The sequence below is a fragment of the Taudactylus pleione genome, unplaced genomic scaffold (assembly GCF_031769625.1).
Source record: "Taudactylus pleione unplaced genomic scaffold, aTauple2 ptg000256l, whole genome shotgun sequence".
Classification (NCBI taxonomy): Eukaryota; Metazoa; Chordata; class Amphibia; order Anura; family Myobatrachidae; genus Taudactylus; species Taudactylus pleione.
This window is the reverse complement of record NW_028284658.1, coordinates 9,564,079-9,589,033: the sequence shown is the minus strand read 5'-3', so window position 1 is coordinate 9,589,033 and position 24,955 is coordinate 9,564,079. Positions and strand designations below refer to the sequence as shown.

The window sequence follows — 24,955 nt, the reverse complement described above, 5'->3', positions numbered from 1 at the left end:
AGTTTCTCAGTAAACAGCAGCTTAATATGTTATTGAGAGAAATTGTGCTTTTTTTATTATGAAATGTCCTCTGCATAATTCTCCCTTTTTAAAGGGTAACTGAAGTCTAAATATGTTATTATTTTTATGACCTATATTTTTATTATAAGTATTTAATTTCTTTCAACTTAAACATCTTTTGCCTTTTCCTGGAGGGTCCCTAATAGCTAGCCTAACTGCAACAGTCTTTGTAGGAACCAACGACTGTAGAAACCAATAAAGTTCAGGGTATGCGTTCAGGAAGCCGGCTGACGCAATGCCAACAGCCGGCTTCCCGATTACTGACGAGATCTCGACACCTGTCATTTTACCTATGGCGGGAGACCGCGGCCCGGCATCCCGATCGAAATGATGCTGGGAGCGGACAGCCGCGGGGGGGTTAGGTTAGGGGCTCCCGGGGGGGACTTATGGTGAGACACCCCCCGGGAGGTTAGGGTTAGGCTAGGGGGAGGGAGAGTTAGGGTTAGGCACCCCCGGGGGGACTTAGGTTTAGGCGGCGGTGAAGGGGGAGGTTAGATTTAGGCACTTAGAGGGGGGATTAGGGTTAGGCTCTTAGAGGGGGGGATTAGGGTTAGGCACAGGGGGGGAGGTTAGGGTTAGGCACCCTAAAGGAGGGTTAGGGGGTAGAATTAGATTACTTTATACTTACCTTTAGGACGATCGGGATTTCCTCCTCTGTCGGACTGGCGTTGCCGGGATTTACACCGCCGGCCATGCGGCCAGCAGTAAATCATACCGAATGCGAAGTTCAGCAAAGCTAGGGCTATTTCCATTGGGAATGTGTAGGGCTGATCTTCATCTACAATTTATGTGTCCAAAAGACCATTGAGAGTGTACTTTTATAGTTAATTATTTGTGAAGAGATACATTTTTATTTAATGTCAGATTTTTACTCTTGGTATGCATTGTTTGTTATTTTAAACTTCACATTGCCTTCCAACTTATAATAATATATATATATATATATATATATATTTTTTTTTTAGGGGTGTGCACCGGCCACTTTTCGTGTTTTGGTTTTGGATCTGGATCTTTCTTCGTGTTTTGGATCTTGATTGGTTTTGCCAAAACCACCCTTCCGTGTTTTGGGTTCTGGGTTTTGTGTTTTGGATCTGTATTTTTTTTTTAAAAAGCAGAAAAACAGCTAAAATCACAGAATTTGTGTGTTTTTCTGCTCCTATGCTATTATTAACCTCAATAACCTTAATTTCCACTCATTTCCAGTCTATTCTGAACACCTCACACCTCACAATAGTGTTTTTATATCCAAAAGGTTGCACCGAGGTAGCTGGATGACTATGCTAAGAGATACGAGTGGGCGGCACAAACACGTGGTCCATCTAGGAGTGACACTGCAGTGGCAGACAGGATGGCAGTTTGAAAAACTAGGCCCCAAACAGTACATAATTCAAAGAAAAAAAAGAGGTGCAAGATGGAATTGTCCTCCCACCCACCCTTATGTTGTATAAACAGGACATGCACACTTTAACAAACCAAACATTTCAGCGCCAGGGTCTGCCACACGACTGTGGCTGAAATGATTGGTTCGTTTGGGCCCCCACAAAACAAGCTGGCAATTAATCTGTCCCTGCACAAACTGGCTCTACGGAGGCAAGATGTCGTCCTCATCCTCCGATTCCTCACCCTCTTCAGTGTTGTGTACATCCTCATCCTCACAGAGTATTAATTCGTCCCCGCTGGAATCCACAACCACAGGTCCCTCTGTACGTTCTGGAGGCTGGTCTCCCTGGAAGAGTTGATAATTCATTTTATGAACATCATCTTCTCCACATTTTGTGGAAGGAACCTCCTACGCCTTTTGCTGACAAGGTTCCCGGCTGCACTAAACACTCTTTCGGAGTACACACTGGAGGGGGGGCAACTCAGGTAAAATAGAGCCAGTTTGTACAGGGACCTCCAAATTGCTTCTTTTTCCTGCCAGTACAGGTACGGACTGTCTGACATGCCTACTTGGATGCTGTCACCGATGTAATCCTTTAACAGACAGACGCACGCTTGTCGCTGCTGCTTTAAGGATGCAAGTGCGGCTACAGCCCACACAATTCACAAAGACAGAAAAAAAAAGAATTTTTTTATTGTTTGTGGAGCGCACTTTGAGGGTTAAACCACCCTTTAACAGACAGACGCACGCTTGTCGCTGCTGCTTTGAGGATGCAGGTGGAATCTAGACGGGATTTGGAACCGGGGACACACTACCTCCGTCAATTGTCTAAATCCCACTGCACTAATGGCGGATACCGGACCCACGTCTAACACCAACATAGCAGTCAAGGCCTCAGTTATACGTTTTGCTTCAGGATGACTGCTGTCGTACTTCATCCTCATCGCTAGGGACTGTTGGAGGGTCAATTGTTTAGTAAAAGTGGTGGTGTTCCTACTTCCTCTCTGGGATGATGAACAACTCCCAGCAGCAGCAACAGCACTAGGAGGAAGTAGTTCTTGATCTTTCCCTATTTTATTTTTATCAGAGAAAGTTTGGTCCTCCATTTATGTTATATTGATATATACGTGCGGCTAAAGCGCACACAAACACAGAAAATATTTTTTTATTTTTGCTGGAGAGTAGTGCACTTTGTGGGTTACACCACCCTTTAAGAAATGAGCCAGCCGGCTCTTTACTTATGGGACACAGGCGCACGCTTGGCGCTGCTCCTTTGTTGATGTACGTGCAGCCACAGTGCACACAATTCACAAACACAGAAAATATTTTTTTTTTTGGTTTGGACTGGAGTGTACTTTGGGGGTTACAGCACCCTTTAACGGTCAAGCCAGCCGGCCCTTTACTTATGACACAGGCGCATGCTTGGCACTACTTTGTTGATGCACGTGCGGCTACTGCGCACACAATTCACAAACACAGAAAAAATATGTTGTTATTTAGTTTGGAGTGTACTTTGGGGGTTACAGCACCCTTTAACGGTCAAGCCAGCCGGCCCTTTACTTATGACACAGGCGCATGTTTGGCACTACTTTGTTGATGCACGTGCGGCTACTGCGCGCACAATTCACAAACACAGAAAATAATATTTTTTTGGGTTTGGACTGGAGTGTACTTTGGGGGTTACAGCACCCTTTAACGGTCAAGCCAGCCGGCCCTTTACTTATGACACAGGCGTACGCTTGGCACTACTTTGTTGATGCACGTGCGGCTACTGCGCACACAATTCACAAACACAGAAAAAATATTATTTTTTTAGCACTTGGGGGGAGCACCCCTGATGGACAGAGCACCCCCTGGACAACACTACAGCACCCCTTTAGGACTGGGACACTGCACAGGATTTTGGAGTGGACAGCCCCTATGGAGAACTGACTGCACAACACAGTCCACCCAGCCCCTATGGACTTTGAAGTAGTGGACACAGCCCCTATTAACAACAGCAGCACAGCACAACACAGCCAGCCCCTATGGACTTTGAAGTAGTGGACAACAGCAGCACAGCACAACACAACACTACTCTGCACTTCACTACACTACACTACACAGCCCAGCCAGCCCTAACTCCCACCCTCCCTCTTCACTGTCCACAGCCGAGTGAGAAAATGGTGCCGATGCGGGTACCTTATATAGGATCCAAAACCCGCGAGACCCGGAAGGCGGGATGATGACGTTTTGCCTCGATTTCAGATCCGAGTCAGGCGGGAAAAGTCGAGCCTGACTCGGTTCGGCCTCGGATCGGGGGGGCTCAGGGGGGTTCGGATTTCAGAAATCCGAACCCGCTCACCCCTAATATATATATATATATATATATATATCATCATCATCATCATCATCATCATGTTTTATACTGGGACTACAAAGTGTGTTGACCGGACTTAACTTGGATGAAAAAAAACATCCAGTGATAAGATATCACAAGTTGAGGTAAGGTGTCACAAGCTAGCATTATATAGGCATATAGAATACTAGTTTTGTCATCTTATCACAGGTTATGTTATCTTATCACAAGTTAAATGAGGGCAGATCAGAAGCATAAGTGCCAAGGTCCATTGCTCGCAATGTAGTATAATCATAGTAATGAATGTATGTAGCATTTGTAGTGTGTTAATGTGGATGTACGTACATATGAAAAATTACTGCTCAACAAAATGACAGGTGGAATGAATGAATGAGTGAGAAGTTCAGAATTGGGGGATTTTTAATGTTTGAAGGTATGTATGTACCCATTCTATGCATCTTGCCTTCCTACAGGACTGCACACACACAAACTCTTTCCTTCTGTATTTGTGAATTTTGAAAAGATGAACTCTCACATGACTGTAGTTAAATGCTGAAAATCCAGTTATAAGAGTGACATGCTTTTACTATCATGTACCCAATCTACCATAATTAGAATGCATTGAAAACTAAAATACAATTGCCCGCACTACAAGGGACCTCACCCTCCCCTAGATGTATATACTTGGGAATAAGTCATATCCTAAATGGTGTAATTGAATGGCATTTGTTATAACTTATAGCAGTTTCTGCTGAAGTAATAAAAAACTTCACAACCGCAGTACAAGGGCAAGTACCATCAGACGCAGTTCCCATTACTCCTGTCTGCTGAAGGCAGAGGATACAAGAAAATCAGGCTACAAGAAACTTGTAGCGATCATACATCAAACTCAGGAATCAGAATGACAGTGACATGTTGGTTAGAGTGGTGCAAGAGATATGTGTAGCCACATCCTCAGCCTTCCCCATTCATCATATTTTGTTCTCCATAAAGAGAAACAGATAAGTATCATCTCTGATTATCTAGAAAATCTAAGTGGTGGGGGAAGAAGGCAGGATTACTGTGTTACCTTTTTTCTTTTATAGTTGAGATATCAGGAGCTTAATTTTTTTTATCCTGGATGTGCTGCACTCGTGCACAAATAAAAGATTCAACCCCCTGAATATTGCCTGGATTTTCCTTCAGCTAAAAGGAAGGTTCTGGGTCAGAATCCTCAGGAAATGCCTAATCCCAGAATACCATCGTATTCATTCAATAGAGGACGAGACTTGGAGCAAATTATGCACTCGACGAGCCCAAACCCTTTGCCCAGGGGGACCGTGAGAAATGTGGACTGGAGAGAACTAGACCCATACCGCAGGAGTAAGAGTTGGCTTAACCGAAGGAACTAGCACAGCGGATGGGAGCATCTTATGCTATTAAAAATTAGCTGCATGCAACTGGGGTATAGAGGGGAGAAGCCTAGTTCAAACCGTTTCAGTTTGAAAGTGCAAGGATTCTCATACCACTAGCTATACTCCAGTGTTCCAGTGTCCCCATTGGATTGAGGAAAAGTATGCTTTAAGGCAGAGGTTCCCAAACTTCCGCCATTACAGTCCAGGTTTTAAGGATATCCATGCTTGAGCACAGGTAACTTAATTAGTATATTCAATACACAAAGTAGGTAGTGTTCTTAAAAGCGCTCATAAGATAAAAATAAAATATACTCATAACAGTCCTTTTAGGCTTGTCGTTCTCTTGAAAAGATTCCTCCTCAGGCAATACATATATACAAAACAGAAGAGACAAAAAAGGACATCTGTGTAGAATAGTCTGAAAAAGTTCATTGATGTTTTCATATACACAAAGTGTTCATGCAAAGTGATTTCTCTCTATATAGGAAGGTGACGTACCACACTCACATGAAAATAGATATATCTAAATCCCAAAAGGTATCTTTTCTTTATGTTTGGGCACAATATAATATCTCAACATGCGACCAGATGGAAGGATTAAATGTACCCTACTCACATTAACAATGGTAGGGAAAAATGCATAAAGGTATCTTTACTGGAACACGCACCCAACTCACTTGGACAAACACAGCATGAAGCACATCAAGGTTTCTTTATATCCAAAAAATTCCTTATTATGTCTCCAAAATAAACCAGCAGGCAATTTTCAGTATTTATTCAAATACACAAAAAGACGTAAAAAACATAAATGTAGGCACACAATCCAAAAGGTTAGGGGAAGCAGAATTTTCACAATATCCAGGCACAGTTGTTAATCACTGTATATAGAGCCATCCGGAACAGTCTCCAAAACAAAATGTACTTGAATACCTTACTGGAAGTGCGATCTCTTACCACCCCCAAAATGTCCTTATTGGTGATGCACAAAGTCCTCTCATAACCAACGCGTTTCGATCTATTGATATTTTTCAAGGTGTAAAGGAGAGGTGCATCCTACCTGTCTATTTATACAGGAATCAATCTTCCTTCTTCCAGTCACATGATCCGGTCACATGATGCAACCGGATGTGACATCAGTCCTCTTACTAATAAAATAAAGCTCCTTACTGTGAGCTTAATGCACCAACCCTCGGAACAGTGGTTATGGTACATAACCCACAAATAAATCCAATGCGGTAAGTATATGTCTCACCGGAGCGCTTCATGTGCCAGGATTCCCGCGATCACACTCCATACTGTTGGACCGCAGATGACCCGCATGGCTTCACCGGAAGTGCATCACACCCCGATGTTTCCATGGTTACATTCCACAGCCATGGACCGCAGGTGACCCGCAAGGATATCCTCACATGTTGGCACTTCCAGGATTGCGTTCCATCTCAATGGAGCGCAAACAAAAAAACGTGTGTCTTCAAATCAGGGTGCCACTTTTAAGTGAATTCCCCCCAAAACTCCTCAGACACATTATAATAGTAGCACTTGATTCCGCAAATGATCAAATATAAATACATAAATCAACAAATACTAAAAAAGTGTATCTCAAAATTATACACTCATACATGTTAATAAATACAATGATAACAATAAATATTACTAAAAAACATTACTGTAAAAACCATTTCAGCTCAAAATCAGCATTTAAACCCCCAGGCATTAAAGTATCGAGGTTAAAAATCCACTTCATTTCAGCTCTAGCAAGATTACCTTCTAAATCTCTATCCTTCCAATTAGATTTTATGTTCTGAATGCCAATAAATCTAATTAACTCTTTATTAGAACACTTATGAGTAGTCTTAAAATGATTTGATAGAGTATGTGTTTCCATGCTTTCTTAATATTACGTAAGTGTTCTGCAAGTCTAGTCTTTAAAGCTCTTGATGTTTGTCCTATATATATTAGGCCACATCTACACTCAACTAGATACACTACATTGGTGGTATTGCACGTAATAAACTCATTTATATTGTACTCCTTTCCTTTCACCATGAAATTTGTAATTTTAGTGGTTAATGATGAGATGGTTTTACATGCTACACATAGTCCACATCTGTGAAACCCTTTTGTACGGATGGGATTACAATTTGTAGGTGGTAATGTACTTCTTACTAAAGTGTCTTTTAAATTTGGGGCTTTTCTATAAATGAATATTGGGTTTGATGGAATTGTGTCTTTTAAGACCGGATCCTTCAATAGGATTTCCCAATGTTTCTTAATAATCTTCTGTATATTCTTATTCTCAGAGTTAAAGCCTGTAATGAATGCCCACTCAATATTTTTATTATTATGACACTGGTCTGTATTTTTATTGAGTACATTATCTCGGTCCATAATACTTCTTCTCCCACTTCTTTCACTAAATCTGGATCATAACCCTTTTTGAGAAATCTATTACTCATCGCAGATATTTGTGTTCTCAAATGAATATCTTCACTATAATTTCTCCGCAGTCTTAAAAACTGGTCTTTGGGTATACCTTTCAGCCACTTTGGATGGTGATTACTGGTTTGGGGTATATAACTGTTTGAATCAGTGGGTTTAATATAACCCTTTGTGTGAATGATATTATTCTTCACATATATGGTCAAATCTAAAAAGTTCACCTGTGTTTTGATAATGTCAAAAGTCAGGTGAATATTCTTAATATTATGATTCACAAAATGATTTTAGATCTATATCTGTCCCCTTCCATATAAACATGACGTCATCAATAAACCTGAACCATGATACCAAGTCTGCACCCACCCCCCACACCACATCATGTTCCCAACGGGACATGAATAGGTTGGCGTAGGCGGGCGCAAACTTGGTACCCATGGCCGTTCCGACACGCTGAAGATAATATTCGCCCTCAAAGAAAAAATAATTATTTTTTAAAATAAATTCAATACCTTCTAAAATAAAATTGATCTTATCTGGTGGCATATCCGTTTGTTCCAAATGCCATTTCACGGCTTCTATTCCATCTTCATGGTTTATACTTGTATAGAGTGATGTTACGTCAGCCATTACCAAATACATGTTCTCAAAAACCTCTACACCTTTCAACTTTTTAATGGTATCAAGGGTATCCCTCAAATAAGATTTACTTTTTTGCACTATTGGCTGGAGGTAATAATCGATCATCTCAGACAGGTTTGTGGTTAAACTTCCTGTACCCGAGATGATCGGTCTCCCTGGAGGAGCTGTGGGGTTTTTGTGTACCTTATATACCTTGTATATCCCTGGTGTTCTAGGATTCACAATATTTAAGTACTCAAACTCTTTTTTTATTAATGGTCCCTTTCTCCAGAAACTTAATCAAAAACTTCTGGTAGTTGTTTTTAATCTTCATTGTCGGATCAGTTTTCAATTTCTGATAAGTGTTATCTTTCTTTAGTTGATCATCTAATTCCTTAATATAATATTGTTTGTCCAGGATTGCCACAGCTTCACCCTTATCACACAGTTTTATAACAATTGTTCTATCTTCTTTTAAGTTTTTTACCACCTGTCTTTCTTTTTTAGTTAAATTCCCATAAGGTTTCTTTTGTTTGATGTTTTTTATCTTATTAAGTTTCTTCACATCATCCAAAACTGACTTAGTGAAGCATTCAATCATGCTCCCTCTAACATGGACGGGATTAAAGGTAGATTTTTTCTTAAACTGTGCTGGTGTAATACACACTTGTGTGGTACCAGTTTGTACTTCCCCTTCATTTTCTTTAATTTTGAAGAATTTTTTCACTGTTAACTTTCTAGAGAACTTATGTACATCTAAAAACATATTAAATTGATTAACATGATTGCTCGGGGCAAATTGTAATCCTTTTTTGAGGACACTTTCCTCCTCATTAGTTACATTTCTTTTACTAAGGTTAAAGATTTTTACATCCTCATCCTTTTTTTCTAAAATGTCCTCATTAGTATTATTATTTATATTTTTGTTCTTTCTTTTTTTCTTTTTCTTATTTCTACCTCCCCGTGTTAGTACCTCACTCAATTTGATTTAACCATCTGGACTGTAACAGCGGAGTTTGGGAACTTCTGTATTAAGTGAATAACAGCTGTAGGTATATTATTCTAACTGCCAGACTGTTGGTTGATATCTGCTGTTAAGACACTCTGAGCTGGTGCACTTGGCACTGTAGCATTGTTTTATGGGAGTGGAGGAGAGAGGGTCTTGGGCTGGGCAAGTGTTTCAAAAGTGATAGGCACAAACCAGAACATGGCATGTCCTATTTTCCATGTATACTGCCCTGTGGAACACTATTAAATTCATTGAATGTTCAGAGCAAGAGAGCTGATTCCTGAGTGTATTTGGGGTGTCTTTAGGATTTCTTTTTTTCTAAGGTCCCCTCCCCCATGATCTCTCCATCCCAATGGAGTTCTCATTTAGCCTCTTTTTTTGTTTTTTGTTTTGTTTATCTCAAACCTGATCTGAAATGGGATTTTGGTGAAGATTTATCTACTTTCTGAAAAGGACATGAGGATATTCTGTCTATAGCAAACAGTCGGGTTATGTAGATCTAATTTTATAAACTGCACTAGATAAATGTTATCTAGGATTGGTTGCTATGGGGAACATCTCCACTTTTCCCTTTGAGAAGGTTTGATAAATATCCCCCTATCATTTACATATTAAACTGATGTGACCCTGGACATTGATGCATGAGAAATTAGTACATACATGCCTACACTCCTGAAAGTTGCTGGAGGCTCCCTTTTTTTGGGTAACCCCCTCACTCCCGGCAGTGTAGGCACTTCTCCCACATCCTGCCTACTTCCTAGTGAAGTGGGCAGAATGGGGAGAAACTTACCTGAGATCCACGGTCTGTCGTTATGGGGCGGGGCTTAGTGACACCCCCGCCCCCTATTAAAATATGCTCGATACGTGGACATTTTGCCGTGAGGGGGCGGGGCCTAATGATGCCATTTGTCCGGCCCCGCCCCCATCACTGCCCAACTGCTGCCTCTCCCCAGGCTTCTCATGGGAAGGGCAGAGTAAAAGTCGGCAAGTATGAATTAGTAGCAGCAATGCAGTGTGATGAGACACCAGGAAATTTGGGGTTATTTAAAAAAAAAAAAAAAAAAAAGCTTACCCACTTATCTTTGTTGCATTCCTATGCTTGTTTATCTTAACTGTCCCATTTGCCTTACCTGCAAGACACGTACATCAATTCAAGTTCTGCACACACTGCATTCCTAAAGAAGTAGTAACTGGACAGCATAGAATGTCCCTGGCTTCTTCCATCTTCAACTCCACTTATTAGTGCTGTGGTGCAGAATATATTATAGTTTCTTGTATAGATGTGCTGGTTTGGATTCCTGAATTACGAACACACCTGTACTTAGGGGTTCTGAGTCGAACCAAGCTGGGGCTCTGGTCTTACCGCCATGTTTGTATCTCAAAACAAGACAAAATGTATTCTTCCCAGCGTTTGAGCTCTCGTGTTTTGGATTGCATATTAAAATCCCTCCCTTACGATCGGGCGCCATTTCACACTGGAGACAGGAGGGCGAGTGTGTGGGTGGGTATAGGGGCACTTTGTAAAAAAATAAATAAACTATTAGGAGCACTGTGTACTGTGGGCTTGCTGCAGCAGTTCGTGAGGCACGAAAAAATCACCATAGGAGTGGACCGCAGCAGTGTGTTTGTTACTAAAAAAAAAAAAGGGTACTAAGGCACCTTTTTTTAGGATTAGGAGCACTGTGTTAAAGGGGCACTGTAGAGAGGCACTGGTGTGCTGGAGCAGCACTGTGAGGCACAAAAAAAATCCATAGGAGTGGATTGCAGCACTGTGTTACTAGGGCACTTTTTATAAACAAAAAGAAAAACTATTATATAATGTCATCATTACTATTAGGGTGCCACTCATACTAGGAGCGCTGTGCAGCTGTTGTGTGCAGTTAAATATTTTTAATATAAAATATAACAACATTATTAGAGTGCCACCCGGCTTATACTAGGGGCTCTGTGTGGCAGTTTATTGTGTGTTGAGGACCTTCAGGCATCGTTAAAAAAAAAAAAAAAAGTACAATAAAACTTCTATGTTAAAAAATATTACATCATTAGGGTGCCACCATTACTAGTAGCACTGTTAGACACTGTTGTGTGTTAAAAAAAAAGTGAACTAAAACTGTTGTGTGTTAAAAAAAAATATGATGTCATTAGAGTGCATTCATTACTAGGGGCGATGTGAGTCGATATGGATCAGTCTGTAGCAGAGCAGTAGCAGCAACCTAGTACTAGTTCTGCAGCTGCTGCCAACAGTCATGATAGTACTTCAACATCTACTAAAGGTGGTCCAGGGGAAATAAAGTTTAAGAAAGGTCACCTGAAATCTAAGCAATATTTCAAAATGTTAAAGAAAACAACACCTCTAATAATAAAGGGAAGATTTACTGCCAAAAAATGAAAAGTTGTCAACATTAACATCTCTGCCATGACTCTGATACACTAAGCATCAATAGAATGGTGGAGGATTATTTTAACAACAATGTACAAATTAGCATTTCACACAGTCAGTTTGATTACTGGAAAGCAAAAAAAGGCAATGTGGAGTGGATTGCACACTGGAGGGTGGGCTACTTAAGTACGCCAAAGCTTTGGTTAGTACAAGGGGTACTAACCAAAGCTTTGACTTACTTAAGCAGCCCACCCTCCAGTGTGTACTCCGAAAGAATGTTTAGCTCAGCCAGGAACCTTGTGAACGATCGGCATAGGAGACTACATCCTCAAAATGTGGGAAAACTCATGTTCATAAAAATAAACTACAAATTCTATGAGGAAGACCTATGGCACCAAATGCACTGAACTGTGGATTCCAGTGGAGATGAGCTACTATTGTGTGATGATGATGTTAACACTGATGAGGGTGAGGAGGATGAGGATAATAATTACATCTTCCCAGTGTAAAGATTATTAACAACGCTGTTAGCCACCTTAAACCCATTGGTAGCTTGTTTTATGGGAGCCCAAACAAACTAAGCACTTCAGACACAAAAGTGGGCAGTCTCTGTCGCTGAAGTGCTTGGTTTGTTAAACTGTGCATGTATTTTTTAATATACAACATAATAGGGCCCAAGGACAATTCCATCATTCACCACTTTTCATTATGGGCTTTTCCAAAATTGTGTGTGTTGTTTGACAGGCTGCGTACTTTACTGGGACATTGGTGTACTGTAGCTTGCAAGACCATCTCTTTATTTTCAGTCTCTGAATCATTATAGTTTTTTTTCTGTGTAACATTTAGATTTATTGTAACAAAGCAACTTGTAGTTTAAAAAAAAGGTGAACCCCCCTCCCCCCCCAAAAAAAGGTAAACTGCCATGTACTATCACACAGGTGCTAATACCCATCTTCAACTAGTGATAGCAGCCAAGAGGCAATGGGGTCCCATACGCTATACAATGGTACAGTTTGTAGTTTCAGTTTAGGAGAATAATGAACTTGAGAACAGAAAAAGGTTAGAGATTTCCGCTGTATTTCCCCCCCCCCCCCAAAAGAAAATAATGTTATACACCATGGTATAAATAGGAAGGGGGGGGGGGGAGGGCCAAAAACAGAGGCGACCGAGCACACGCAAAATTGAAATTAACATTTAATAAAAAAAACAAAAGCGTCTTGCTCCCAGGTACTGGATAAAAAAAATAAGGAAAGAGGGTGGAATCCAAACAATGCAATCATTTAATCATCTTCACTTAGATCTATTATAAAATAATGTAGACAATTCAAATTCCCACCAATTCCAATACAATTTAGGCTTACCTGATTAAAGATAAATAAAATAAACAAAACAGAATATCGCATTTGACTTTGCTATTCTTTCCTTTTTAATATATACTGTGGCAGTGCAAAGACAATTCAATGTACAGCTGTCTACACTGTTCCAAAAGGTAGACACAAAAGGTCAAACATGACCAATTGTACATGGCTCTCCGGGTTAGGAACTGGATGGTCTAAAGAATTAAAGATCTAATAAATAATTAATGTGTTAACAATTTGCAGGTTATGTCATAGAAAATTACATTTCGCTATAATTTTCAGGTCACTCATTTTAGATGGAAACAGTGCTAATAGCTATCTAAATTTAGTATACACTAGTTGTGCCATATTTTAACTGCCACGTGTTTATGCCACTGCATTACTCAGTTAGCTCGGTGCAGCCTTTGGCCAGTAGTGGTGAAAACAATTTTGACCACCTCACAGCTCACCATACTGACTGGATATTAATGTGAAACTTAACAACGCCCCTTTTGTAAACAAGCGTGCGCACAAGGGGGACTGCCAGGGCTGATCTACAGCCCCAGTCCATCCCTGGTTCTTACCATGCCTTGACATAAAATGGCATGTGGGGTACCACCAGTTTGGCTGATTTAGACAAAATTGCCAGTCAGACAGCAAGGATGTGGCACACTTTCAGTCTGGTGGTTACAATGTGAACAGATCTGTCTATCCCCTACCAGTGATGTATGTACCAGTTTATACACTGACTGAGCTGTCATTGCAGCTTAATGTTAGGTGTCACTGCTTCATTAACATCCTCCCGGTGCTCTAATTTGTTAGAAGTGTCAGACTGAAATTGCTTGTACAGTGGAATTTGATTGACTGATAGAGTACACTCTAAGCGGCTACTACATTCCAACACTTAGCAAGCCAGGAGCTGTTTGGTAGAGGTTAAGTACAGTGATGCCTTTTAACCTAGCAAAGAGCAAGTGGCAAAGCGATGGCGTGGCTATATTGGGATACCTGGACCCCTATATTGGTCTCTTCGTCCATGTACGCCAGCAGTATGATGAGGCTAGGTGCATGTATTAGGATACTATACTGTATTTTGGATTTTTATTCATGTTGGTTGTATTTTTTTAAGTGCTGTTATATTATCTATCTTTCCCTAGGCGTCGACTGCAGCTAAACCCAACACAAGCCTTTTTCTTGTTGGTAAACCAAAGGAGCATGGTTAGCGTGTCATCTGCCATCTTGGACATATACGAACAAGAGAAAGACGAAGACGGTTTCCTGTATATGGTTTATGCCTCACAGGAAACCTTTGGCTAATGAAGATACTCCATTGCTTAGTGTGCACTCTTGTATACTAACAAACAAATATGTATCTGAAAACACCTGTGCATACTGGCATTAATGTTTGCACATATTTTCTCTTCTCTAGGTTGACACACGCACAGAAATGTTGTTGCATATGCATTCCACTTGACGTTACACACCCTTGTGTGCGGTTTGTTCCCAATTCATATGGTCTTGCGTACACCTCCTGAAACACATGCACTCAAATTTCTCCTACATGTGGGTGAGCCTACACGTTCACACAATCATCTTACTGCTGTCACACACAAATCTATTTTGCTCATAATCCGAAGACTGCAGGGACTAATAGCAAAGTGTGTACATAACGCACATAACCACCAAATTCTCAATCTGTTTTGTGTAACCAGAATTTTCAGCTTGTGTTTTTATATATACACACCATGTGTCTGGTGGATTTTACGTGACAACCTTGCTGGATTTTCCCACCATTTTATCCTGCATTTTAGAAGCCACCAATAAATTGGCTTTGTAAACTGGAACTCGCCTTGCAGTAGAGCCTTGCTGTAGAAATGTTTTTAGAAAATATGGCAGCACATATTGAAAGGAAATGTCAGTAGCAATTTAGATTGACGCCTATTTGTTTTTTATTTTAAATTGCCACTTGTTGGCCAAATCTGCATTCAATTTATGTGGCAAAAAAGTTGAAGACAAACCTTTTAGGTGCAAATTGCTAATAGTTTTGTACAAGTTGAAACCTTTTGACTGTCTTAGTAAAATGGATTGATTACTTGCTTAATTTTATTTGTGCTTCTAACCTTTTTTTTCCTCAGTTCTCAACCCCTGAGATCTATTATATTTAGAAAAATAATGTCCTGAAAATATAACCAGCACCGCCCTTCTGAAAAACATTAAAAATGTAAAAAAAAATGTGTATAAAACCTGTTCTGTATATAAAGATGGATATTCCATGTGTATAAAGATAAATAAAAAAAATTAAATGTGGTAGTCTAGTTCTTGCTTCTTAGTCAAAAGACCTGCACTAATCACAGTGACAACTTGAGCTAACAGACTTAGGACAATATCCAATTATCCATGAAAAGCCGCGTTGTGGCGAAAAAGTGTTCGCAGGTGCAAACTTTTCGCACAAAAATGCATATTGTGCAAACCTATTTCCGACGTTTTCACATGTGCGAAAACTCCATAGACAAAAACCGGCTAACTGTTTTCACCATATCAGAGGTAAAAAAAAAAATGTGCATAATCCCTATTTTTGATAAAAAATGTGGGGATTTGTTTCAGACACATGGGACGTGTTTTAAACATTGCAGGTGGCTGCACCAGGTGTATTTTTACCATTTTTTAACAGTGCACTTTTAGGACACAAATATACTTGCACCCACTTTCATGTACCCCTAATTTAACTGCAGTATTTATTTTGGCCAAAACTTGTTTTTTTTTATAATTTTTCCACTGTTACACAAATATGCTTATAACAGCCATTTAACACAATTGAAAAACCCCAAATACTTTTATTAGGGCCACTAATACACTTCTAAATTGATTTCTTATTACAGTTAGCATATTTATGGGGTAAAGACAGATTTCCCCCAAATCTTGCTGTACTGATTTAGCTGATTTCTCCACTAACAGTTTTCATGTGAATTAGTTTTCTCATCTTTTGTAATAGGATAGTGCGAAAAATGGGAGCGCACATAGACAAAAGACGCAAACAGATCGCATCAAAACACGTAAATTGTGCAAAAACTTCTCCGACGTTAAGTTTTTGCGGCTAATTGGATATGGCCCATTATGTTCAGTATATCAGTTTAGGTCAAAGTTAGAGATGTAGAGTGCATCTGTCAATACAAATAATAGATAACTATTTTGTGTGCTGAAAATGCAACCTATCAATTCACTACAAACCCATAATATCACAGCCTGTGCTGTCACTGATTGGTAGTAAATTGATATTTTGCATTCTTATCAATTTAGCTCCATCCACAAAAAAAAAAAGCTTCACTGTCAGATTTATCATGGTTTCAGCCTACAGAATATTTGTAAATACACTAGTTATTATTGATCTTACTGAGGTATTCAGTACCAAGCTTTGTTGCATTGATGTTTCTCGTGAGAGAGGCTGCATTTTTATGAAAATTTGGTTTAGTTCACAAAATGGCTACCAGACTTCCTGCAAGTACAAGACAGGGAACATTTTTGGTCATATGCCCAAAAAGTGATATTGAGTAGAATGTGTAAATGAGGAGTAAGATATTGTCATATTTGTGGAAAAAAATGTAAATTATTTGTATGACATTTATTTATTGTGCAATCATTTTGCTAAGCATTTGATATCCTTATGTGAACTATAACCAGTAGCAACATTTGCAATTGTCCCAAGGATTAGGGCAGGCAAATGATCATAGTTTTTTTCTTTTACAGATAAAAGAATAACTCCAAAACTAGAAATCAACAAATATAAAACAATACCTGAGCACTAGATGTAGGTTTTCAAAACCGTAATGCTAAACAAATTTTAAAACACTGCATCATTTGAAAGCATACTGTTACCTACTCACAGTGAAGGCAGCCATTTTGTGGTCTCCTATGCCCAGAGAATTGATATGCTGATTATTCGCACTGCCCACACAATGGGTGCTTGTAGTGCATATCTGCTGACTTTGTACAAGCCCTCTCTGGGGAATCGGTATGAAATACCGCCGGCCGCACCGACAGCGCTGGAAATCCCGATCGTCGTAAGGTAAGTAATAACTAACCTAACCCTCCTTAGGGGTGCCTAACCCTAATCCCCCCTGTAAGTGCCTAACCCTAACCCCCCCTTCCCCGCTGCCTGTACCCAAGTCCCCCCGGGGGGTGCCTAACCCTCCCTCCCCCTAGCCTAACCCTCAGGGGGGGGTACCTAATCCTAAATCCTCCCCGGGTGCGCTAAACCTAACCCTCCCCCCCACGGCTGTCTGCTCGTGGCGCCCGGCATCCCTTCGATCGGGGTGCCAGGCGCCGGTCTCCCGGTGTCGGTGAAATGAGCAGCGTCTAGATATAGACGCCGGGCATTTCACCCTCGCCGGGATATGACAGTCGGGAAGGCGGCTGTCTGTATAATGTCAGCTGGCTTCCCGATTGCATCACCTCTCTGGGATGGTCCATTCATTGTTAATTGCGTGTATATATATATATCTATGAAAGCTCTTCTAGTCATTGCCTGTTTGCAGCAATCTATGCTCCTACATTTATTCTTTTAACCTCCTTCATATGATACATACCCATGTTTCACGATGATAATAGAAAAAATACACAATTAGGGAGAAGAATTTCTGTTGTAAAATTCTTTGCTCTTGGTATTGCAGCACCATATTGCTCATTTTGAGAGACATTTTCTTGATGCCTCATATGCCGGCAAAAGATAATGCAGCTCTGGCTGTGACAAGTAAACGTCCACACTCTGACCAGTCTCTGGGCACCAATTTACCATTCTGTGAGGCAGAAGACAGGCCTGGCACCATTGTAGTAGGGATGGATGTATACTTGCCCTTAGATATACCTTTGTCTTAAACCTTGCCTCATCTGTGATAACCAGCTCTCACTCCCACCTACAAGACTTCTGTGCCCAGTTATGGAATTCCATAACACAAAATACTTTCCCACAGCCTTCACATCTTTATAAGTTTTTGAACACCCATCTCTTATTAGATCTTACTCTACTCCCACTTATACCACCCTCACAACCGTCCCAATCACACTCCTCATTTCAGCTGTGCCCTCTTACAATGTAAGCTCCGTCAGGAGCAGGGCACTCCCTAGCATATGTGTGAAAACACCGGGTTTATGTGTGTGTTATTTTCGCCTACTGGCCCTCATCGCCTAGAGAAAGGCAAATGTATATAGCTCCTGCACAGTACCCCGTGTCTTTTATGGGTTCAGGGATTACACAGGAAGCACGCAATAGCAAGGTACAAGAGCACCTTTATTACATACACACTAATTAGACATGTAAACCGTAACCACACTATGTACAGTATATACAGATAGCACTAACATCAACCACATTTAAAGACTAAGGGGCATATTCAATAGGCTGCGAGAAAAGCCAAAAACCTGCACCTGCGAGGTACTTCCTGCAGGTGCGGGTTTTCTGCTATTCTATTAGGTGCGTGTTATTTTTAAAAACACACGCCGGGAGGTTTTTTTTTGCGCACCTCCTGAGCAAGCGTGATTTTTCCAGAAATCAATGTTCTTAGGAAAAATCACGTGTACTTGCTCTGACAACCCCCCCCCCTCCCCAAAGGGCTAATTAAGCAATTGGAAGTATCCAATTAGCTTAACTAGTCCTTAATTACTCACCTTCCGAAGCGCTGTCTTCTCATCTTCTTCTGCATCCAGCGTCGGGAGCCTGCTCTTTTGCAGCAGCGGTGAGTATGTCAGTGTGTGTGGTGTATGTAAGTGTGTATGAGTGACTGTGTGGTGTGTGTGGCCCCCCTGGAATGGGCGCTGGGAGAACTACATCTCCCAGCAGCCCTTGCTCCTCCCATCAGCCCACGGGACTCCCAGCAGCCCCCTCTCCAGTAAGAAGAGAGAGGGGAGGCCGCCGGGAGCCTCGGAGACCCGGACAGGTAAGTGAATTTTTTTATTTTTTTTTAAATATACGCGGCGCCCACTGTTTTTTTAATTGAATCCCGCGGGTATCGGGAGCGCGCATACCCGCGGGGATTTCGAAATTGACCGCGAGGTGCGCATGGACCGCTGCACAGCTTTGAGACTCCGGTGGGCTGCTGAGAGAGGTACTGCTGAACGACTTGCTGGTCCCGGCCGCTTGGCCCGAAGGGATTCCACTACTCGCGAGAGTAGGGCACGCTGCGAAAGTCACCCAGCTCCAGCTGGCACACTAACTGCGCACCTGAGACAGCTCTGGATAGAGCAATACGTTTTGGCTGCATATCTGTTCCTGGTCTCTCTTTGATGAAATCCATGCTGGAAGGCGGCAATGTTTGCAATCCTGGCTGGGTCTGGAGGTGCCTCAGCCACTCCACATCAGTCCTGCCTCACCGGCCAGGAACCAAGAACACAGAGGCCCAGCTTCAGGCCCTTTTTATCCCCCCCCTGTCCTGTGCAGAGATTGGGTGGAATTTGAATCCCCATATGTAAATGTCCCTGAGCTGCAGGGACCCCCTGCTGGGCTGTTGCCTGTGTGTGTAGGTTATGGCCAGACCACATTCCTGAGGTGGGGGCTGGGCTAGGAGTGAATAACAGGCAGAAGAGTTTTCCCTGGTCACTGGGTGCAATTTAATAACCAAGGTATTGCCCACACATTCTCTAGCAGAGGTTTGGGCAGATTGTTGAGGGGCGCCTGCAGTTGTCCTGGTAACTTCCATGTGATCCTCGTGCAGGCAAAAGGGGGATCATCACATAGGGGATCCTCTCATACCTCCCTCTTCTTAAATCCAGTCCGAGGGGCTGGCTCCTGGATCGGGGCCAGTCGGGACGATCGGACACAGTGACCTCCTGGGCGTTGGGTCAGGTTCCTCCTGCCGGGACAGCCCATTGGCATGGTCCTTACCCTTTTTGTGAGAGAAAGAGAAGTTGGCTAGACTCCACTACAACAGTCTCCTGTTTCCCCCAGCAGTTTTCTGAAGCCAGCGCAGTGGGTTATGGTCAGTCAGCACTGTGAATTATTTCCCATACAGATATGGCTGGAGCTTCTTTAATTCCCACACAATAGCTAAACACTCCTTCTCAACGGTAGCATAGTCCTTCGCTCACTCCACCAGTTTCCGGGAAAGGTACACGATGGGGTGGTCATCGCCATCCTCCACCACTTGGCTTAGGATGGCACCCAGTCCATGGTCAGAGGCATCTGTCTGAACCAAGAAACGCTTGTCAAAGTCAGGGGTGGCCAGCACTGGGGAATTTGACAGAGCAGTCTTTAGCTGAGTAAAGGCCTGCTCACAGTTTGGAGTCCACACTATCTGCCTGGCATGTCTCTTTGTCAGGTCTGTCAGGGGTTGGGCGATGTTACTGTATTGGGGTACAAACTTCCGGTAGTAACCGGCAGTTCCCAGGAAGGCACGTACCTGCTTTTGGGAAGCTGGCCTGGGCCAATTTAGAATGGATTCTACCTTGGCGGGCTCTGGCCGCAGCTGCCCCCCTCCCACTCTGTGCCCCAGCTATTGGACCTCTGCCATTCCCATTTGGCACTTGTCAGGGCGGATGGTGAACCCTGCTCGCTGAATCCTGCTTAGCACTTCCCTGACGTGGTAGATGCTCCTCCCAGCTATTACTAAATATAGCTATGTCATCCAGGTAGGCGTGCTCGAACTCCTGGCATCCTTCCAGCAGTTGATCTACAGTGCGCTGGAAGGAGGCCAGGGCATTCTTCATCCCAAATGGCAGCTTCGTAAATTCGAAAAGGCAACAGGGTGTGGAGATTGCGGAGCGGTCCTGTGCTTCCTTGGTTAGGGGTATTTGCCAATACCCCTTGCTTAAGTCCAAGGTGGACACATAGCGGACCCCACCCAACCTGTCCAATAGCTCATCAATTCGGGGCATGGGGTATGCATCGGTCACAGTTACCTCATTTAGCTTCCGGTAGTCCACACAGAATCGGGCGGTGCCGCCCTTCTTGGGGACCAGTACCACCCCTGCCACCCAGGGACTACTGGAAGGGACTATCACCCCAAGTCGCAGCATTTCATCTATCTCGGCCTTACCTGTCTCAACACTACTGGGGTCATCCTGTATGAGGCCTGTCAGCAGGGTTTGGCATCCCTAGTATCCACGTGATGTGTGGCTAGCGGGGTACAGCCTGGCAGGCAGGTGAACTGGGCCTCGTGCTCCCAAAGCACCTCCCCCATTTCCTGCTGCTGTCGGGGCTCTAGCCGGGATCCCACATGTACAGCCTCGACACCCTGGCTCTGTCTGGCGACCTCTAGCAGGTCCGGGAGGATATCTAACTCTGTCTATCCCATAGGTGGGCAGCACATCACCATTGCCTCTATGTGTCTCTCCACATATGCCTTCAGTCGGTTTATGTGGAAGATGCGCCGCTGTCGGCCTCCCCTGTCAAGGGCTACTATGTAATTTACAGGACCCTTCTGCTCCAGGACAACGTATGGTTCCGCCCAGGTGGCCTGCAGTTTGTTCTGCCTCACTGGGAATCACACCATCACTTACTACCCCGGGACCAGTTCTCTGTCTCTGGCATGCTGGTCGTACCATTCTTTCTGTCTATGTTGGGCCTGGGCTAAGGGCTCTCGTGCTAGTCCCATCACCTGCTTCATCCGGGCTGCAGTTGCTCAACGTACTGCAGGACTGGCTGTTCAGGATCCTGGAAGATACCTTCCCATCCTTCTTTTACCAGGTCTAAGGGACCTCGTACTTAATGGCCGTATAACAGCTCAAAGGGGGAGTATCCGGTAGACTCCTGTGGCACTTCCCTGTAGGCGAACAGGAGTTGTGGCAGTGCCTTCTCCCAGTCTTTCTCCTCTGAGTGTACATAAACCTTGAGCAAGATCTTGAGGGTCCCATTAAATCTCTCACACAGCCCATTGGTATGCGGGTGGTAAGTGGTCGTACGGAGGGCCCTTACTCCCCACTTTTCCCACAGATTTTGCACTACCTCCCCCTGAAATTTAGGACCTTGGTCAGTGAGCAACTCCTGTGGGTACCCTACCCTGCTGAAGATGTCCACCAGGGCCTGTACCATGTGCTCCGCATCTATGGAAGCGAGAGCCACGGCTTCTGGGTACCGGGTGGCCACATCCACCAGGGTTAGGATATACCTTTTGCCTGACCAGTTGGGTACTTTCAAGTGGCACACTATATCTAAAGCTACCCTCCTAAAGGATTCTCCTATTATGGGCATTGGCCGCATGGAGGCTCTGGTTGGGATTTTCGCTAAATGCTGAAAGGTGTCTCATGAAGCTCGATAATCTTTCACCTCACGAGACACTCCTGGCCATAAGAAGTTCTTCAATAGCTGGTTCTTTGTCTTGTGGGTACCAAGATGTCCCGCGGTAGGAATGTCATGGTCCAGGGCTAATAGCTCGGGTCTATAGGCAGCTGATACTATCAGCTGTTTGGGAGATGTGCCAGGGCCATAGTCAGGTCGCATTGCAACTATCCTATACAGGAGTCCCTTATCCCAGACTATTCGATTCCCACCTCTGTCAGGGTACCCCTTCTCTGCTGCTTTGCACAGTTCTGCTAAGGAGGGGTCAGTGGTCTGCGCATTTCTAAACTTTTCCCGGTCTCCCTCCCCCACATCTGGTACAGTCGACAGGTCAGGGTCACTTGGTTCACTTACCCTCTCGGGCCCGGGGCCTAGCTCCAGGACTGAGCGCCAGGATGACTTCTTCCTTGGTTTGGGGTCCCGGGACGGAGGCCTCTGGCAGTCCCTCTCTATTCCTTGGGTCTGTTTCTGGGCTTGGCTCCGGTTGACTGGTTGCACAAAGTGGGTCACTAGTCCTTGGCCGAGGTCATTTCCCAGGATGACTTTGGCAGACAGGCCACTGAGCACTCCCACTTCCACAGTTCCTTGTCCTGCCTTCCAGTCCATCCGGGCCACAGGGATGTCCTTTTTCTGGCGCCCTGCTGTTCGTATGGTCACTCGCTGCTGTTGCAGAAGGAGGCTCGGGGGCACTAGGTCTGGCTCTACAAGTGTCAGAGAAGCACCAGAGTCTCTAAGTCCAGTTATTTCACGGCCCTCGACCCACATGGGATGCATGTGGCCTCGCATTTTCCTATGGGTGGTTTCTCCTGAACTCACCATGTCCACCACATAGATTCCTTCGCAGTCCCCATCTCCTTCGGTGTAAAGGTCCTCTGCCCTCATCCCGCCAGTCTAGCTGCCACCCATAGTCTAGGGTGACCGGAGCAGGAGGGCGCCAAACTCTGGGGCAGTCTCGCTGCACGTGACCTGGCTGCCCACACTTGTAGCACCACGGTGTCCAGCAAGGGGCAGAGAACTCTGCCCAATTGGCAGAAAGCTGGCCATCAGGGGGTCTTTGGGGCTCCCACCGAGGAATGGCTGCCTTGGTGGGATTCTTCACAGCCTGGGGAACAGTGATGAGCCGACGAACCCCGGCAGAGGATGCAGAGGGGGAGTTCTTCCATCTAGGGTGGTTGGCAAGGAATTCATCTGCCAGCTGGGCAGCGGCTTCGGGGTTGGCTGGGCTGTGGTCAGACACCCACTCTCGGAGGTCAGTGGGCAGCTGGGCTAGGAGTTGTTCCAGCACCATCAAGTCCATGATCTGCCCTGCACTGATTGCCTGCTTTCCCTCTGTCCATTTTCTAAAGAGGCATTGTAGATGTGAGCCATACTCCGCATAGGAGCTCCCCTCTTTCTTCCGGGCTTCCCGGAACTGCTGGCGGTAGGTCTCCGCATTGATTTGGAATCGGGCCAGTAGTGCCTTCTTCAGCTCAGTATATTCCCCGCAGGCCTGGATACTGAGCCCCTGATAGGCTTCCAGGGCCCAGCTTTCCAGTTAAGCTGGGGCCTAGGTACTTAGGCCAATCCTCTGGGCTGACTCGGTGAACCCCCATCAGGTTCTCAAACATTTGAAGATGGGTATCAATGTCCGTTTCAGTCTCCCTGAATGTTGGGACATCTCGGAATCCCAGACAGGGTCCCCCTCTTCCCAGGCTTTCGAGAACCACTTGGAGCGGAGCAAGAGCTGCATTTTCCTGCCGCCGCATGGGGTCCCCCGGATTTAGTCCCTCAACATCAGGATCCCCGTCTGTTTCATCATCAGGGCCCACAGGGTGTGTTCGCACCCACTCCCCTAGCCGGCCAATGAGGATCTCTCAAATGTCTGAGTCCACAATTGGGATGCCTTTAGACTGGCACAATACTTGCAGTTCCGGCTTGCGGGCCCTTCGGTATGGTTGCTCTAGCGCCCATCTTGCTAGGAGTGCATCACTGTCCTGCATTTTTACACTGCTAGGGTTTACGGGTTATAAGGGCTCTCCTCTGTGTGGTTCTATACTACTGGGTTACAGGCTATTGCGCCAACAGAGCCTGGTTGTATAACAATACAGACCCCTAGCTCTGCCCAGCTTTTGGGACTGTGTGATCCCACTGTTTGCCACCAAATGTGAAGACACTGGGTTTATGTGTGCGTTATTTTCGCCTACTGGCCCTCATCGCCTTGAGAAAGTATATAGCTCCCGCACAGTACCCCGGGTCTTTTATGGGTTCAGGGATCACACAGTAAGCACGCAATAGCAAGGTACAAGAGCACCTTTATTACATACACACTAATTATACATGTAAACAGTAACCACACTATGTACAGTATATACAGATAGCACTAACATCAACCACATTTAAAGACTAAGACTACTATAAAAACCACACAAAGGATCCCTTCCCCCTAGACAGTCAATAATCACCTCAGGGACTATGTGAGCATGGACCGCTGCACAGCTGTGAGACTCCGGTGGGCAATATGCTGCTGAGAGAGGTACTGCTGAACGACTTGCTGGTCCCGGCCGCTTGGCCCGAAGGGATTCCACTACTCGCGAGAGTAGGGCATGCTGCGAAAGTTGCCCAGCTCCAGCTGGCACACTAACTGCACACCTGAGACAGCTCCGGATAGAGCAATACGTTTTGGCTGCGTATCTGTCCCTGGTCTCCCTTCGATGAAATCCGTGCTGGAAGCCGGCAATTTCTGCAATCCTGGCTGGGT

At 44.0% G+C, this 24,955-nt stretch overlaps 1 protein-coding gene and 1 pseudogene across 1 annotated transcript in view; one reads left to right on the top strand and one right to left on the bottom strand.

Annotated features, from left to right (window-relative positions):
* The window catches only part of MAP1LC3A (microtubule associated protein 1 light chain 3 alpha), a 29,341-nt gene extending 14,081 nt beyond the window's left edge, over positions 1–15,260 (top strand). The window contains exon 4 of the mRNA XM_088480641.1: positions 14,111–15,260. Coding sequence (XP_088336767.1) covers positions 14,111–14,270 — 160 coding nt within the window. The 3' untranslated portion in view covers positions 14,271–15,260. The remainder of the gene's footprint in view (positions 1–14,110) is intronic.
* LOC148514931 (U8 small nucleolar RNA) lies at positions 4,675–4,800 on the bottom strand (annotated as a pseudogene).
* Positions 15,261–24,955: the final 9,695 nt, after the last annotated feature.